The sequence below is a fragment of the Lampetra fluviatilis genome, chromosome 11, assembly GCF_964198595.1.
Source record: "Lampetra fluviatilis chromosome 11, kcLamFluv1.1, whole genome shotgun sequence".
In the NCBI taxonomy this organism is placed as follows: domain Eukaryota; kingdom Metazoa; phylum Chordata; class Hyperoartia; order Petromyzontiformes; family Petromyzontidae; genus Lampetra; species Lampetra fluviatilis.
The window spans coordinates 9971673-9990988 of record NC_136285.1 but is presented as its reverse complement, the minus strand read 5'-3'; the positions used below and the strand labels follow the sequence as shown (position 1 = coordinate 9990988).

The window sequence follows — 19316 nt, the reverse complement described above, 5'->3', positions numbered from 1 at the left end:
CTGAGACCATTATAGCTGCTACCATTGACCACAATACAATAGAAAATTCCTTTTGAATAAAATTGTGACCAGAACCACAACGATTCATCAAATTTCTGAAGATAGGATTGGGGGTGGGGAATGATTTGTTTCACTGCAACGAATCGCCAATTCTCAAGAACACCAACGGTGTTGCCATCATGTGACAGTTGACATACTGGGCTTCAAATCCAGATGTCGCCGGTTCAATCTACGTTCACCGTGCGGTAAACATGGGTACACCACTGTTACTTGATCAGCAGGTCAGAGTGGAATCGGAGGCCAAACATGCACCATAGTAGGGCTCTCCAGTGTTCACTGTAGTGACGGCCTTTCTACCAGAAGTGACATCATCAAGTAATTGCAGTGCTGCACCTTCACCTTGTTTTTGTTTTCACAAGAACATCCTATTTAAAAATATATTTACCCGGTAAGGCCCACTGAGCTATGCAGCTCTTTTTCAGAAGCGACCAGGCCAGAAATGATAGCTCAACGAAGTGGCTTAACATGTGGAAATGTATATCAGCCAAAGACTCGAAACGCGCGTTTCTAAATGTGGAGGGAAAACCCGGAAGTTCCAGAGAAAAATCCGTGCGACCAAGGGAAGAACGTGCAAACTCTAATATATAGGCATTAAGGTCGGGATCGAACCCACAACCTCCTGTTTACCATGCAAGGTAGTTAGATGTTATAAAGGCACCCAGTGTTGCAGAGTTACTGGAGAGAAAGGGCAAGAGTTCATCAAAAAAGCACTTACACTTTAGACTGGTGGATCTACACAAGAGAGTACCCAAACCATCCATTGGGTGGGTTTCTGAGGACATCTCTATTTTAAATGTATTCTTTTGTGTTGAACAGAAAGCCGTGGGGCACTGATGTCCAGAGAATGGAAAAATACGGTCGGGTCCCAACAATCGTTGCAAAAAGGAAAAGCAGAAGTTGTACCCCCTGTGGCAATCACACCACTCAAAGCCCTGCAAAAAACTCATCACAGATTGCACAAAACTGCGCTTTGATAGCGTTTCAATGATGGCCAAGCATGGAGTGCGTTGCCTCGAGAGTCACACTGATGATTAATTCATGTTGTGGAGCTGACCGACACAGCTGGCAGAGTGCAACTATTCCATTAAGTGTGCGTGTCACTTATTCAAAGCAACTTCGTAGTCTTTTGTGGTTTCGTGCTGTAAAGCCCTCTGATGTGTCTTTGGGTTGTACCACACTTTGTTCGGCAAGATGTCGGATGCTTCCCTCCCGTGTGTTGGGAACACATTCAGGAACTGAATTCCTGAAATAATTTCTGAAGGAATTTAATTCTTGAAGACGCTCTCAGCATGTGAAGTGAAAAATTGGACATCCTGCCGAATAACACGTGGTGCAAACACATTAGAGCGACATTCACACACAGTCTGGCTGTTGGCATCCTGTTGGTTGCTTAATGGTTGGATGCAGCAGTGTGCTCATCTTTCAACAAAGTCTGCACTCGCATGTGGAATTGAAGCACCATTGAAGCATATTCCGGTTTGCAAACTTTGTTTCTCAAGAAAGCACATATGTAGAATACGAAACATATAATCAGACAATATTCCTGCTTCTCGTACCTCGTGTATTATATATAGTGTTTGGTTGAACTAGGACCCATATCTTTGTCTATAAACATCTGACAGTTCACCAGCATTGGTTTAAGCAAGCCTGACTGCCGATGAAACAATGATTGTCAAGACTAGCTTAGAGTGATGCACTTCCATAAGGCCATGTGACTGATGTGATGTGTAAACATTTTTTTTTTACGTGGATGGACAGATATGGGAATGAGGTGTATTGTCTGCTTGTTTATGTTGTTACTTATATTCCCCACAACGATGCAATTACTTCGTGTTTTGCAGACTCCAAGTTGAGAAAGATGAAAACGGTACTGTTTACAAGGGGAAAGTGGTACACCACAAAATTAACCTCATATGAATAGAAGAAACGTTATGCATTAGCATGTCAAAGCTGACTCTAAAATTGAGGGCAGAAGGGAAGACTTTATTTTAACCAAAGAAAATAAGTAAAACTGTAATGGATTTATAAATACTGTATATTATGTATATTGCCTACACACTGTACTATGACTAAAATAACAAATACTATTTCAAGTAATACAGATGTTAGGGATATAATAACAGCAAATGAAATATATACATATAAACACCTCCAGTCACTTTATTCTAACAATACAGATGGATGTTCATAATCATCAATGAAATTGAGGTTGCTGAAGCAATTCTGCAAGGAAGATACAGGGCTGAGGTCACTGCTTTTGGCCACATTATATCTGGCGACTGCATTTCTCTCTGCATTCCTTTGCGTGCCTTTTTAAAGCATCATATTACAAAAAAGCATTCATTTCCATGACGGTATTCCAGTTTGCCGCATATTATACATATACATTATTGAGAGCCAACCATTAGAGATAGTTCCACAGTGGAATAAAATGTATGGTTTCATTCAAATAAAACGAAAACCAGACAAGTGGTATAACATTTGCATTGCATCATGTTTCTATGCAGATGCGCGATATTGAAGGCGAGCTGGCCCAAAAGAAACAATGGAAGCCGTTTATTGACCACGAAAATAACCCACCTTGCTCCCAAACTCACAAAACCAAGGCACTATTTTCATTCTAAAACAGCTATATATGCAGTACATAGTTGTATTTAATTATGAAATTTACAGTCACACCAATTTAACGTAGGGTGGGCCAGTGGCACAATCGTTTGCACACGCCACGAACTTCACACCAGACCGCCATTGTCTGCCCGGGGCTGATCTGCAACCACATTGCAACAGGTACTCACCGATTCTAGATTTGAAGCTTTCGTGACTGCAAGGATTCATATTCTTAGGTTTTTTCGGTAAAGTCACGTAGGTAAAACATTAAAATTAATAAAAGTAAAATAAAATAAAAATCACGACGTTTCGGAAGCAACACAAGCTTCCGTCTACAGGTGAAACCGTCACAGCCCGACAGCTGTCGTGATTTTTTTATTTATTTTACTTTTATTAATTTTAATGCTTTACCTACGTGACTTTACCGAAAAAACCTAAGAATAGGTACTCACCGAGGCAAGAACTAGCTTATGCGAGGCCTGCACGGTTGGCTACGTACGGTGAGAAATAAGTTCGCATACATATCAGATGTTTATACAACTGTTAGCCGTGTGTATGGCCATGAATCGAACGACGTTTATCAGGGTTATAGTTTGAGATGCGGCGATTTCTCCTCCGGTGATTCAATGAATTGTCACGCAGTTGGGTGGCAATTCGATTCAAACATGTTTTTTGTAAAGTCACGTAGAAGGGAAATAATAAAATAATAAAAATAAAACATAATAAAATAATTCTCACGACGTTTCGGCCACAACGCAAGCAGCCGTCCTCAGGTGAAGACCCTTATACGTGACTTTACCGAAAGAACCAAGAAGATGAATCCCTGCAGTCACGAAAGCGTTAAATCGAAATGTTTTTTGTATGTTGTGCTAAAAGGGGCAGCACTTCTCTACAGGGGTCACATGAACCCATTCCTCACAACATGGAATGGGTTGCGTGCTAGCATCATGGTCGGTCCAAATTAGCAACATTTGATTCCTCACTAACTTGGGATGACACATTGCCACCACATCGCTCCCCACCGGCACACTATATTCTTCTGTGAAACGTAGCCCTGCGCCATAATAATGGTACCAATATATACGTATAATATTACTATTATTACTATTTACAAATTGAACAACAAACATTGAATCATATACACGCGATTCGATGCATGTATGTATGTTTGGTGAGCTCAATAATTGATTAATCGCTGCTTAGATACAGCCCAAGTCATAGCACAGCGCACGAACTACGACATCCCCATCCCCTCAAGCAAACTCACACAGCTAGAACATAAAACTGCCTGCGATGCTGAGTGCAGGCACATTCATATTTACCTCTAACCGTGCGGCATACAAATCGTCAGAGGTGGGACAAAGTCATTGTTATGCAAGTCCAAGTCGAGTCGCAAGTCATCAAATTCATGACTCGAGTCTGACTCGAGTCCAAGTCACATGACTCGAGTCCACATCTCATAGGTGGGACAAAGTCATTGTTATGCAAGTCCAAGTCGAGTCGCAAGTCATCAAATTCATGACTCGAGTCTGACTCGAGTCCAAGTCACATGACTCGAGTCCACACCTCTGCAAATCGTAATCCAGCGATTTGGAGGCGAAGGTCATTAAATCACGTGCACTTGTAATAAATACTACGTGGCATGGAAAAGGCAATAAATAATGAGCTAACAAACCAACCTGTGTGAACCTTTGAGTGCTAACGAACGCAGGAGTCTTCGGAAAAAGAAGACTCAGTGCCACTTTTCACAGACAAATAAATATTGCACTATATATGCAAGCATATAGGTCGTACTCATTACACACAGAGTGCTTGCTACACATGGACCACAATACCTCGCTCATCTCGTCAAGGAGCATAACACCATCAGGCGAACTCTGGTCATCCTCGCAGTGGCTTTCGGTAACCATCGAACAAAGTCGGTCACCGCATCGCGCGTTTTCAGGTACGCTTCTGTGGCCATCTGGAACGCTCTTCCTTCTGATATTAGGAAGCCACTGGAGCTATGCACTTTTAAACCTAGATTTTACAAATTTGTTTGGAACTTACTTTTTTGTTTCATTTGTTGTTCTTCCCCCGCACCTACCTCCAATTAGCATGGTTGGCTAAGCACGGTGCGAAAGAAGTTCAACATACATACAAGCGTAAAGCCTCAGCGATCAATTGAATATGACTGTATAGGTACATTTTCAGCCCTGCAATGTATTGCTGGAGCCAGTGTTGGAGCAAGGGCCGTCACGAAAAGGAAGCTCTCAAGGGTTTCTCTGAAGAGCAATTGGCTGTTGTCGCGTGCTGGCCAGACATGTGGTGGCAGAGTATCCACACCTTACCCTACCGAACGCGACCTGCCGTCCAACCAACTATGGTGTACTCATGTATACTGCTGGTCGGAAAAAAGTAAAGGGATTTTTAAACATCGTGCAGCATTGTTTCAACTGTTCCCGCTTGCAGATGGAGCCCGTGCACCTCTGCAGTTCCAGTGTGCTGACCATTGCTCCATTACAGCAGACACCCCGAAAATGAATTGTACTCAATACTTGTTATAGACACCATGAGCTGCACCACAGTAAGTCTCCAATGCAATTGAGTGGTAGCAATAAATACATTCTGTAGTCGAGTGTATATCAGGGGCGGTTTCTTCATTAGGGCGATTGGGCGACGCACCACCAATGTCATTCAACCACAGAGTCACGCTAGCCGTCACTGTGCCTCTGGATATAGTCCAATCAGCGTCATGTCACGTTCTGTGGAGTACCGCCTCTTTTTGGGCGATTTCACTCCGGCTGAGAATCGCCCCGAGTGGTCCCATAAACTAACATTCAAAGATGTTTTTTTTCGAACGGGGGGCGCTGCAATGCATTCTCTATGGCTTCCGGGAGGGCTCGCACTAACGTGCTTACGTCATCATACGTAAGCACGTTTCAGTCAACAATTTTATTTGTCGCCACCTAGTGGAATCTTTAATAAAAGAAACTTGAGTGGATTGTATTAATAGTGAGTATAGAAACAAACAAGATGTATTGTAAGAGTCACTTTATTTTTCATTAATATTAAAGAAGTGAAGTTGCCTTTACATGCTTAAGCTGTTAATTTATCCTTTGCATGGGTGGACCTTATCCTTATAAATCATCCAGACATTTGCCCCCCCTGAGAGATTTTGCAGGAGCCGCCACTGGTGTATATAACTGCTCCATTTTCTCCATGCTTGGTTTAAGCCTCATTTAAAACACTTAAAAGGCCTGGTGTAAACTAAACTTGCATTTACCAGTTAAAGCCCACTACGCTATTAGCTATATTTCAGAGGTGACATGGCCACGCATGATATCTTATCCAAGTGGCGTATAGTAGGGCTGAACGATTAATCGATTTCAAATCGAAATCGCAATTTTAAACAATGCGATTAGCAAATCGCAAAGGCTGCAATTTTTGCGATTTTAAAAGTGCTATTTCTTATTGGAATTGTTTTATTTTCTATTTTAACTTTCTTTATTTCATTTAACAATTGTTTCATGTTTGATTGTTCTATTACAACTAGAACATTTTAATAAATACATGTTGGAAGCAATTCATATATTTTAAGTTCTCATCCTTGCATTAGACTATATAGAGCAGTTCATATTTTGATGTGGTAATGCTCCATCACATGTTTTAAATCTAGTACACAGTGAATATTGAACTGAAGCTTGACTTTAAAAAATGTAATCGCAATCGAAATATCTGTCAGAAAAATCGCAATTAGATATTTTCCCCAAATCGTTCAGCCCTAGTGTATAGCATAATGTGTGAATTCATAACAGCTAAATAATCTAAACGCTTGATCCTAAATGTGGAGGGCAAAACCAGAGGACCCAGAGGAAAATCCACGCGACCACGGGAGAGAAGAGAACACGCGAACTCCAAGTAGTCAGGGTCGGGAACGAACCCACCACCTCCGTTGTACCAGGCAAGGGAGATAAACATCTCCGTGCCACCGCTGCCACCAAAGCATGCATGCTCTAGTGCAGGGGTCGGCAACCTACGGCTCCGGAGCCGCATGCGGCTCTTTACGGGCTGCTTCTTGACGATATGTACGTATGTACAGTATGTACTCAGATGCATTGCGGCTCTTGAAATACTGAATTTTGTACCGAATTGGAAAGAAATGGCTCTTCTTGTTATTTTGGTTGCCGACCCCTGCTCTAGTGTATGGCTTAGGAAGATAACAGATAACCACTTCTGTGGGGGAGATTCCGCTTAAACTCAGCCTGCTCGTACATTACGCTTCGTGGCAGTAGGCATTGCGAGCGTTTATTGCGGCAGTGGCCAATTTAAACTCACTTAACCTAATTCGTCTACCGCTTAGAAGCTCATCATTAGTGAACGCCACAGGTAACACCGATAGCCTACCCTTTATTTCGTCATGCGAACACACGCACGACAGTTGACAATAAAAAAAAGCTTTTATTTCTTCGAGACCTCCTGAGTGGTGGTGGTGGAGGCGGGGGGGGCTAATCTAAGGTGCCCTCCCATTGGTCACAGCGGGAAAGGTGACCGTGAAGCGTAAATGATGTCAGGGGGGGTCAATGCTTGCTCCCAGGAGCAGCACTGGCGTTGTGTGAAGTTGAAACTCGCTCACGCACACACACACACGACACTCCGTTCCTCCCCCCGTTTTATCCCTGCCTCTCATCTCCCTCGCCCTCGCTTGCTCACTCTCTCTCTCTTGCTGCTGTTGCTGCCTGTCGCTATTATTCACTTAATGAGCCAGTGGTTAGGACTCATCAAAAGATCGTTACAGAAGCTCGCAATCTCCAAGATTGGGATTAGTTTCTTTTTTTATTTCTGGCGTTTACGGTGCTTCTCTTTTGAAAAATGGTCACACTCGTAATTATGGTAACTACAATTCCCCATTAATTATCAAGAGTATGAATCGCGGTTAACAAATAAATATAAAGCGTCTATTACAAACCCTTTCATATAACGGCTACGATGTAGTTTATATTTGTGATGCATGCTGAAATTTGTGCATTGCTATAAAACATTTTTGAAGCAGATTATTTGTGAAAATTATAATATAATGAGCTTAACATTGATTATATGGAACAAAAAAAAGAATTCTATATTTGAAGCTTTCGTGACTGCAAGTATTCATATTCTTAGGTTTTTTCGGTAAATTCACGTAGGTAAAAAATTAAAATTAATAAAAGTAAAGTAAAATAAAAATGCCTCTGAAACGTCGTGATTTTTATTTTACTTTTATTAATTTTAACTTTTTACCTACGTGACTTTACCGGAAAAAAACCTAAGAATAAAAACATATATATATGCTTATACATTTTGTATATATTATTTATTCAAGCAGTGGACAATTTCTTCAGCAATAAATTGCCTCAGATATTCTTGTCAGCTGCAATCATTGCGTTTGTTCCTGTAGCCATCGCCCCTCTGGCCACACAGCAATCAAGCTGCCTTTGTGATATCTGGAATGCGATATTGATCAAATAATAAATCTATCACCACCAGTTCCATGCAATTTTGGCATAACGCGAAACAAATGTTAAATTATTGAATAAAAGGCCCTTCACATTGATTTATAAAAAAAACAAAATCAGGGAATGTTCATCACATTTCAAAATGCTGGCCATTAGTAAAATACCTATAACGTATTAACACTTGGACACAAACAATATTATTTTACATTACAGCCAAAACATTTCCAAAACCATGAAGACATTTTAAATATATATACCTGTGCTCTAATGTAACAATTACAGAGCAATGCCTTGACATGGTCTGTTTTTATAATACAACATGCATTATCATGTGCTAATTACCTTGTTAAACATCGCTCCCCTGCGTATTACACAGCTCATTCATGGACACGTGCTATCTATACTATCTGTAATGAGATATCAACCTAAGCTCACGCCCGGGCAACACTGCGAATGGAATTTGGCATTAAAAATGGACATCTCTATAAGAATGTGTTAAACAAACACATTAGGAGCAGCCCTGCAACTGCTTGTTCACACCACCACTGCTGGTGGAAGGGCTTCCTCGAGAGGGAGGTTTGGAAGGCCCCATGAGAGGGTATTTGGCCTCCTCTTCCATGCTTGCCAGTCGTATCAGAAGACGTGGGAATAACCACACTTTACCCTCCCACGTGCGACCTGCTAATCGACTAACTGTGGCAAACCCTGTCAGACCATTAAACAATACGCTATTTTATGGGAACCTCATTTGCCAGTAAAAATATGATGATTGGTTTTTTACCCTTCTATCTGCCAACAAAACTGACACCTTTTTACAAGGAGTCATGTTTGCATAGACCGCAATACCTGCAGTCATAATACAAACAAAAGACATAACTCTGATAATGTGCACTGTCCTTGAAGTAAAAAGGTGTCAGTTTTGTTGCCAGATAGAAGGGTAAAAAACCAATTATCATATTTTTACTGGCAAATGAGGTTCCCATAGTGTAGATGCTTGCCCCGAGCTCTCATACTCTGATGGTGCATTGTCTTTGAGTTGTGCGCCTTTTGGCGTCATCTGGTCCAACCCATGTGAGACTAGGCTCTAAGGAAAGCTGTCTCGGGTGTGGACCAATCAACTTCAAGGACAGTGCACATTTTCAGAGTTATGTCTTTTGTTTGTATTATGGCTGCAGGTATTGTGGTCTATGTAAACATGACTCCTTGTAAAAAAGGTGTCAGTTTTGTTGCCAGATAGAAGAGTATAAAACCAATTATAATACGCTATTTGTTTTACTTTTCAACTATTTGTAATTTTACCAGGTAAGGCCCACCGAGCTAAAAAGCTCTTTTTCAGAATCCACCTGGCCACAAATGATAGCTCAACGAAGTGGCTGATCATGTGGAAATTTATAGCAGCCATATACTCTCAGCACATGTTTATAAATGTGCAGGGAAAAACCGGAGGATCCGTAGAAAAATCCACACGACCATGGGGAGAACATGCAGACTCCAAATATACAGGAATTAGGGTTGCGATCGAATCCACGACCTCCTGCATACCAGGTGAGGTAGTTAACATCTCGCCACCATGGCGAGTTAACGTGTTGCCACCATGACGAGATGTTAATTGCGTGGATAGAGGCGGTAGGGGATTAAAGAAGCTAGCACCTTTGTTTCAACTGCCGTGCCCAGAAGATGGAACCGGCAACCTCTGGAAGGCCAGTGTGCCATCCATCACACCACGGCAGCATAAACGAAAACATTCAAACGAAAATAAATACAAGCAAAGTGTTCTTTACTTTGTAATTTCTCCGCATAAAAACAGTAATTGCTTCCTACTTAGCCTCTCCACCCTCGAGTGAGTTTCTCCTCCCCGGTTAGTGCAGCCTGAAATGTTTGCGACTCACCATTTGCCAGTGCTGGCAAGGCAAAAGTGCATTCTGGGAGCATGCAAAACTGCTCTCAATCGGGTTCCTGCAAACAGCCCTTTCACAATTATTCCTTTGCCCTGACATTTGCCCTAAGCTGGCACTCGGTGCTCGTTTGTTTTAGAAATCTTCAGACGCGCTACCGGCAGTGGCAGGCAAATTTCCATTTGATTTAGTATCGTAGATGTTCTAATGGCAGTAATTAAAAAGCTCATTAATTGCAAATTATTTCTTGTAATGGCAGTTTCTTCCAGAAGGGTTTCAATTCCTTAAGCAATTAGACAATTTGCAAATCTGTTTAAAGTGCATTGCCTGGAATGGTTAAATAAAAAATATAGACCTAACTGACCCAACATTAATGTTGCTAGTTTAAACAATTTAAATCTTAAAAATTGCATTTTACAGATGTGTTTGGAAACTCAGGCATTTCGAATACAATTTGATTAGGCTAAAGTTGCTGTGTGATTAAAACACATTTTCTATTTTTAGAAAAGTCACAATTTATGTGAAGACAAATGAAACCAATCAGAATACACCACATATAGACAACAATCGACCACATGCACTCTATAGTCCACATGTACACTCAATAGACCACATATACACTGAATAGACCACATGTACACTCAATTGACCACATACACACCAAAGGAAACTATATGATTAAAAATCCTTGCTAAATGTATACCTCCATGCTAAATGCAAACGCTACATACAATGTCAAGTGGCCTAGAAGAGTAGCTCCAATTACATAACTACGACATTGCATTTCGCGAGCCAAATAGCAGCTGATTATTACTTCTGCCATGGTGACCATAACGACGTTGTTTCCTGTGGCCAGCATTACCGAAAACTCAAAGTGGCTCCCTTAGCTCGAGCAAGGAGCTTTCACCGCACTGTCTACATTTGTAGTCACGCTGCTGCCTGCCCCCCCGAGCACTGACGGAGCCAAAAGGTGACCACTTTACCCAGGCCTCAAATCAAGTTCTCGACAATGATGCTCACCTTTGCCTTTTGCGCGCGGGGTCACCACATTCAATGATGAGAAACAGCATTCGAAGGAATACCAAATGGCGCTCTGTCATTCGGCACTGTGGACTCAATGCAGAAGAGCTGCCGTGGAGTGTTATTCATAGGAAATCTCTCAATCATTTTTTTTTTCTTGAGCCGAGTCAAAACCATGGTCAAAAATGTGCCGTATGTAACATGTTCGTGACAGTGTAAACATTTAAATTGACACGCAGACTGATGCCATTTAAAAACCACGCACGTCTAGCGTAGTCCTGAAGGAGTTATATGTCAGCTGGTCTTCAGACATTGCCGAGAAGACTTTCACAGTCTCTCTGTCCACAACCAATCACGGTTAAAAGTGGTCTGGAAGCGAGATAAATGTTTGCCGAGAGACGTGCCGGCCAAGGGATTTTTTTGCGCGTCAACCATGCTGTCCCCCTCCCGGGCCAGCGTTTCGCGACCGGTTGTCAGCGTCTCGTAGAACGGGGATTGCGAGTCCCCTGGTGACGAACGCATTGACCGTCAAAGCAGCCTCAGTGGCGAGACGCTAGATGCACTCCGCTGAATTGCGAGGGCACCCGTCGCCCTTTTTTGTCCGCCGCGACACGACGGGTGTCGCGCTCTGACTCGAGCACGCCGCACGCGCGCAAAGTGTCGGCGTGCTTCATCTACGGACAGCGAGTCCCAAACGGAGCCCCCCCCCCCCCCCCGCGGGACTCGCATCGCGATGCGTGCTCAGGGGCTGCGCGGAGGGCGACGCATTGCGCACGTGTTTCTGATGCTGCAAATAATGGCAGAGGAAGAAAAAAAAATTCACGCGCTTTATTCCAACAGCGTAAATACCAAGCGCTGACTGAGATTAATTTCCTTCTTACTAAGCCTCACAAGCTCTCGCACAAATGGGTTCCGTGCCCATGTGCAAAGGCAATTGGTTTTCATTCCTTATATTTTGAATCAAGGCACTGTGCACTTTGAGCATCAATATAAATAGTATAAACGACTAGAATGATAGTTATTTATTCATCACTTTAAGCAATAAGGCCCTTTTTTGACAGGGAAAACTCAAGGGGTTTTTAAGAGGGCTGCGCATTGGCTTGCTTGGTCAGTTCCATGTTATTAGCATCTGGTATCGTGAGAAACTGGATTACCTGAAGAAAACCCACACATATGCTGGGGGTAAACACTCCAAGCTCCATACAGATAGATTAAAATATCCTTTGCTCCACCGCTATCTCTTCCATAACTCACACTCGGCAATTTGCATGCAGTTTGCCATCCAAATACGAGCCAGGCACCAAGCCTGCTTCACTTCCAAGATCGGATGAGATCATGTGCATTCAGGGTGATTTGGTCATAAACTGAGTAAGTCACCTTGAATAAGCTACTTCCCACAAACCCTGTATATAATGTTACTTGTCTTGGCCACGTACAATGCAACAGCTACACTTCTTTGTGTGTACGCTTCATATTTAGCATGCAAGGCATTTTTGTTAAGCAGGTGATGTCACGACCTTAACATGGTTAAGGTCGAAGATGCAGGGATACGTTGACTTTTTAATTAATGTACAAATTTGCTATCGTGGTGCATTAAGGTGAATCACCGGGTATACAGACAGCCTATTAACACACAACATTGCCACCTTCTTACTAATAAGGTCTAGTTTTAATCAAACCCACTAGTTGTACGCTCAGGCAATTAATCCACAGATGTGATGAGTAATTTGCCGCATTTTCACATACCGTGAAGCACCAATTAGAAGCACTAACATTTAATGCTTATATTATGACATAGTAATCAGACTACCAGAAGGTCCATACCAGGTCAAACCACTCTAGGCTAACTCACATACTGCTAATTAAGAATCCTGTGCTGATCCTGTGCTTGCTTGTGCTTGTGTCATTTAAGTGAAGCATAACATATTCATGAAGCACTAAATCAAGGTGGTTGGGTGGCTAAGAGGTCAGAGCAGGAGGTCAACCGACACCGATGAGGTCCTGGGTTCATATACAGGTAGCAATCTTACATTTAACGACAGCTATCAAATGTAGTGATTTGACGATCTAACATCACCAATGACTGCACCAACAAATAACGTTAGATTCCAACTTGGAGTATAACATATATACACCAGTTTGACTGCCATGGGATAATATTTTAGCATGAGAAAGGATTACAAAAGGTGAAACATCTCAGAACAAGCTCTTTAAATTATGCTTCTGTGGGCCATTCTCTTTCACAAAAGCATGCAATGCTCTGCGAGAGTTCCAAAAGGGGCACCCTAATGTCATGATGTGATGCCGGTAGCACAAGTTGAACAACAATTGGCAAAAAAAACCCCACACATATTGACAGAATCCAAATAAATTTAATCCAGAAAAAAAACCAACCTGGATAAAATCTGGTGAGACCTGTGGCACTTCCAAACACCTGCCACAGCAGAGTGGGGTCCTCTTCCTTGTTCAGCTTGAACACCTCATCGAGCCCCGCCGTCCAGTTCAGCTCGTTCAGAATGATCGTGGCTGCAAAGAAAAAATAAATGTGAATGCGTCAGGTCATGGGTCACTGACAAGGTTTTCGAGGCCTCCCCTGGGGGGACACCGCTGATGGAGATTTCAGTCACATCGAATGCCTTGGTGCTCCGCCGACTGACTCCATGCATCACTCGGAGGGGGTCGTCACAAATGTCACACGTTCTTCCTTACAGGCGGCAAATGGTTTACCACCCCCCCCCCCCTTCTTTGCAGAACGTACATTTCCGTCTGGAAATGCTTCGCATGCATCTCTGAACACCCCATTTGCAGCGTGGTCCTGGTGGCAAACAGACACTCACCATGCTGCTGGAGATAAAGTTGTGGCTGAGCAGAAGCGGATCTAGGCAGGAGGGCGCTCTGCATGGCGACAGGGCCACTTCAAAAAACACCCCTTCGCAAAAAAAAAAACCTCGCTGTTTCCGCAGCTAATTACAGGCGACACACGGCTCTGTCAGAACTGCCACGGGGCACACGTGTGTAAATACTGATTAAGAAGCATTGGGTTTACACGGAGACACCCCCACTGTGCGGAAACTTAACATTGCTTTGAAAAGAAGGATAAAAAACACATTAATGAACAACAAAAACACAAACTACAAATTGTGAAAGTTGAGCGTGCATTAAAACCCATTGATGTAGGGAGGCAGCGTTCATAAATAAAACAAATCTATAATTAAAATGCATCACGACACATTTTGGACCTTTTATTGTTTGTATTTACCACATTAACTTATTGAGTAAACAGTTGATATCAAGAACTCTAACAGCTGACAGGCACGTGCACTGAAGGGTGCTTATTTAACACAAATGGACCTCTGTACACCTTTGTAGATACATTATATGACATTTATATCACTCTGAAGTAGCATAGGTGCTAACTGCACATATATGATATCGAATCATTTGTCCATTTAAATGTGTGGAACGTTAAAAACAACTTTTAAGTGACAGCATGCCACAATTTATCCATTGTAAAGATGATTACGGAAGTATTACACAACGCCGACAAATAAACCTTGCACAGCTCACTTAAGATTTGTAAGTGCTTCAAACTCTATAGAGTTATTTGCGTAACAAAATCAGTTTGCGGATTGTCCGTTTCAAAAACATACAAGTTTTGTAGCTGGCTTGGTGGGTGGCTCAGAGGTCAGAGCTCCAAGACAACGATGATGACACCGTGGATTAAAATCTAGCGTTCAGCCACCCGTGATTAAACTGAGTTGATGGTCTCAGTTTGGTCATCAATGACTGCGCAAAAAAAAAAAAACGTGATGATGGGTACAAACTGAGTAATCATTGGAAAGATGTTATTAACCATGCAAAAAAGATTTAACTACACATATTTGTACCATCTTATTTGACAGGTACTTTTCTACTTTACCGAGTGTTGACATCCCCAGCGTTTAACACCTACTGCTTTTTGTATTTGGATTCTCAACCAACACCGGTTAAGGTCGAGGTACATCAATTGATCTCTTGTACATGACGACGTTGGCCAATTTCTCTTGTAGCCCCGCCCACCACCCCCACGTTCCATTCCCTGGTTACCACATTCAGATAAGCCCCTCCCCCCTTAACTTGTATTTAAGGGCTGGTCTCTTGGAATTTTGCCTCACTTGATGCAGTAATTTTAACTGTGACGGTCCCACCTGATGACGGAGACTTGTGTTGCCTCCGAAACGTCGTGATTTATTATTTTATTTTTATTATTACTTTTAGTAATTTTATTTTTTACCTACGTGACTTTACCGGAAAAAAAACCTAAGAGTATGAATCCTTGCAGTCACGAAAGCATCAAATCTAGAATGCCTTTTTGTGCACAAACTTTGGCTAAATCCTAGTTCTGAGAATGAAAAAGAAATGCCACTTTAATGGTCATGTACTTAACATTTCTCTGTAGCAGGACATGTGGAAAAGTGTCCCCCACCCTCTGATGTTAGAATAGAAAAAAACCATTGCTTGAAGGAATATCAGTCATAATATGTACTATGTGATACGATAGAATCTGGACATTATACGCACAGTTCTGATATAAGAAACACATCCTTATATAATAATGGTACAAACACACTATGCATACTTGCACACCGGGCCTTGTTCCCAAGGGGTGAGCTTATTTATATCTGGCTACTACTGTGCCTGCTTCCACGCCCCATTCTCTCGAGTTTCAAATGGAGCCTTCGTCTCAGGATATGACACCGATTGCACAAGTGGAATAAACATGGGGGGAAAAGTCTAAAGATACAAAAATAAATACAAGCATCACGCCAGAGATGAACTTTCTATTAAAACTGGAAGTAATCTACAGCGATATACGTCATATACAATTGCCATCATTTTGATCGCTTTTCAACATTTCAGTAGTTTGCTGAAACACCAAATTAAATGGCATATTTTCCTACGTTACAACTTGATCTGATTGGCTTTTTCAGGTGGCGGAGGGTAAAGCTGCATTATACCTTCATGATTATTTAACAAAATCAAATAAATGTGTATAATCTTACAATATCTTAGACATGTAGGCTGCCGTGACTGATTGTCACCATTTTACCAATATAAAGTCAGAGGCATGTTGTTTTCATGAAAAAAAAATGCTTTATACCTTGGATCGTAATACCTTATTTAATTTGTGCATGGTGTACATCAATAACTAGACGACAGTGCACTACATTACAAGTAAATATATGTATTAAAATATTTGTATAAAAATATCGTACAATAGTGGCTGAAATTGATCAGGGATATTTTGCACTTATAGTGAGCGCCATGGTGGTGAGATGTTAACTACCTCGTCTGATATACAGGAGGTTGTGGGTTCGATCCCGACCCTGATGCCGCTTGTATATTTGGACTTTGGATATTCTCCCCGTGGTCGCGGAGTTTTCTCCGCGTCCTCTGGTTTTCCCCTTCACATTCAGAATCAAGCGTTTATAGATTATTTGACTGCTACAAATGTCCACGTGATAATAAGCCACTTCGTTGAGCTATCATTTGTCGCCAGGTCGCTTTTGAAAAAGATCTATGAAGCTCAGTGGATCTTACATGGTAAAAAAAAAAAACTTTAATAGTTTTAAAGCATTTCACCCAGTCACCTTGCTATTCTTGACCATTGTTTGGGATCTCAATGGGTACTCAATTCAGATCAAGTGGATCGGTGAGAGATCCTCATAATGATGTTATTGGGACTAGGGTCAATGGAATGGAACAAAAGGTCTCCAGGCACTACACCACTAGTGGATCAAACGCACACAAATGGCTTTTAAAGAACCCCGCGTGTGCACACAATGAAAATCCCCTGCGTCATAATTAATTATCTACGTGTTCAGGGAATTGCAGGTTAAGTGGTTGATACGAGGCGGAGGAAACACAATCGCACAGCAGCTGGAGCCAGGCTTTAGATCGCAAAGATAAATATGAAGCAGAGTCCAAGGTGGACAGGCAGACAATAGGTACACAGGGAGTGAAAGGCAGCGAGGCAGACAGACAAATTGTCAGGAAAGGGAGGCACACACGAGGCAGTCAGCAAAAAAAAATGCAGATAGAGAGACACATTTGGCTGTAAAAAAAGAAAAATACGGTTTAAAAAAAAAACCTGCTGGTAACTGCAAAATAATTTAATGTTGGGATGGAATCTTGCAATACATCACATGGCAAGACAAGGCCTGTAATTGGAGTTAATCGTCCATACCTACTAGCCCAGTGAGCGCTAGGGGAAGACAAGTACTCTTACCTAATTGCACATTAAACATTCATTTAATTTCCTTATAATTCACACGCTGACCTTCTTGCCATAGCAGCCTCTATTGTTGAACTTTTTTTTACTGTGAGCTATATTCATGGTAAAACTTAGGGTACAATTATTTCAACGTGACAAGTGCAATGTAAATTACGTGACATATTCACGTGTGAATGTCCTCATAATGCATTGGCAGAGTAGAAGAGAAAACGATAATCCAAACATAGAGACGGTGATGTATTTCCCCCAAAATGCAAATGTATTCATGGTCGCTAATTTACCTATTCATCACATTCACTAACTGTTAGGTAACATAAGGTGATTATAAATACATTATTCAATTAACAAGATACTTTCAAAATTAGTGAAGTAAACACAGCTAGTGTGAGTGCTTATAAACCCATCAGAAATGTGGATTCTAAAACAGAATGCTTGTACTCGATATCTATATAAAACAAGCTACATGCTTTTATTAATGAGGGCTAATTGGCATGGCTCCATTTGTGTTTGAGGCATTTTGCACAAAGGAATAATTTCCTTATATGATTTTGTGATTCGCTGTAATATCTAATGGAATAAGTGCTTATACTTTCTAGAGTACATTGCGTGGGCTCATGAAAAGTGTCTGGAAGTGCAGACAGTAAAATCAAAGAGGTTTGTAAACAACTCCAGGCACGCCAAAGATGATTGATTACAGCGCCGTATTAATAACACTCAGCAACGAGCAATGTTGGGAAGACAACCGAAAAAAAAACCCGATACAAATCAGGGACAAACAGTTTTAAAGCACAATTAGTCAACGATTTAGCAAACAAGTACACGCACTCTGGTCATGGAATAATAAATAACACGTGCAATGGAGTTGTGCAAGTGGTGAAATTGGCCTCATATCACTCTGAATAATTTGTGCCGCTCTCTGATATTTAACGCACAAAACAAAGTATGTCGCGCAGTGATCCGATGCACGTTTTGGCCGCATAGAGGTCACTGAACAATGGTTGCATACCAATCGATTTGCCTGAAGGTGATTCCGAAGTTTTGTAGCAACAAAGAGATGTTGTGACTCTGTGTTACATCTGCGTATTAATGACAGATTGTCACCTCCGTTCGCTCTCCAACCAATTCCCCCCCTCCACGTCAACGATGCCCATTCTCATGGCGCTCAAGATCCTGATATTAAGCTTTCACTCCATTGTGCCTTGAAAAAAAAAAGTCATGTTACAGAGCTTGCACATTTTTTGTGACCTTCCATGGAGTTTGTGTTAGCAAATCAATAGGTCATAAACTCCATTTTCCAGACTTTTAAATGCAATAGAGTGGAGGAGGGGAAAAAATTTATTTTGCCGTTTATTCAATAGTACGATGGCAAGGTTCAAGGTGGCTGGGTGAAGAAGAAAGCTGACAATAATGAGCCGGTAATAATGGTTCATTTCGGCCCGATGACCTGAATTTTCAACATGATAGATTTACTGCTTTTGCTCTGGCTCTGGGTCAAGAGATAAGCGCATCATTATGACGATACGTGTTGGCTGGCGTGCGACGGCACGCTTGAGCAAGCTTCCCCAATTTCATTTCACATTGGTGCTGCAGTCATTAAGTGCACACAAGAACAGTACTTTTGTTTACACTGCAAATGTGCAAGGCTGTGATTAGGGAAAGCGCTGTGTGTGTGTGCAAGTGCTATGCCCATCTTTGTGCACGTATAACAGGGAGCGGTGGTGCAGTGGTTAGGGCACCGCACTATGAACTTGGTGACCTGATATTAATTCCTTGCAATGGCTATACATCAGTGGGGACTAATCTCAACGGGTGATGGGCCTCCCCGAGGTTGACTCAGCCTGAAATGAGTACCTGATAAGGTGTGTAAATATCAGCACTGGGGAGACAAAGGTAGCACTGGGCACTCCATTCCATTGTGCACTGTGCCACAATTCAAAGATGCTTGCTAACATCACTTGCCGGAACAGTCTATAAAGGCGATATGGGGGT

At 41.8% G+C, this 19316-nt stretch overlaps 1 protein-coding gene across 1 annotated transcript in view; it reads right to left on the bottom strand.

Moving 5' to 3' along the window:
* The window catches only part of LOC144934784 (voltage-dependent calcium channel subunit alpha-2/delta-2-like), a 148556-nt gene that overhangs the window by 63166 nt on the left and 66074 nt on the right, over positions 1-19316 (bottom strand). Inside the window, exon 7 of the mRNA XM_078860929.1 lies at positions 13448-13579. Within this exon, the coding sequence (XP_078717055.1) occupies positions 13448-13579 (132 nt within the window). The remainder of the gene's footprint in view (positions 1-13447; positions 13580-19316) is intronic.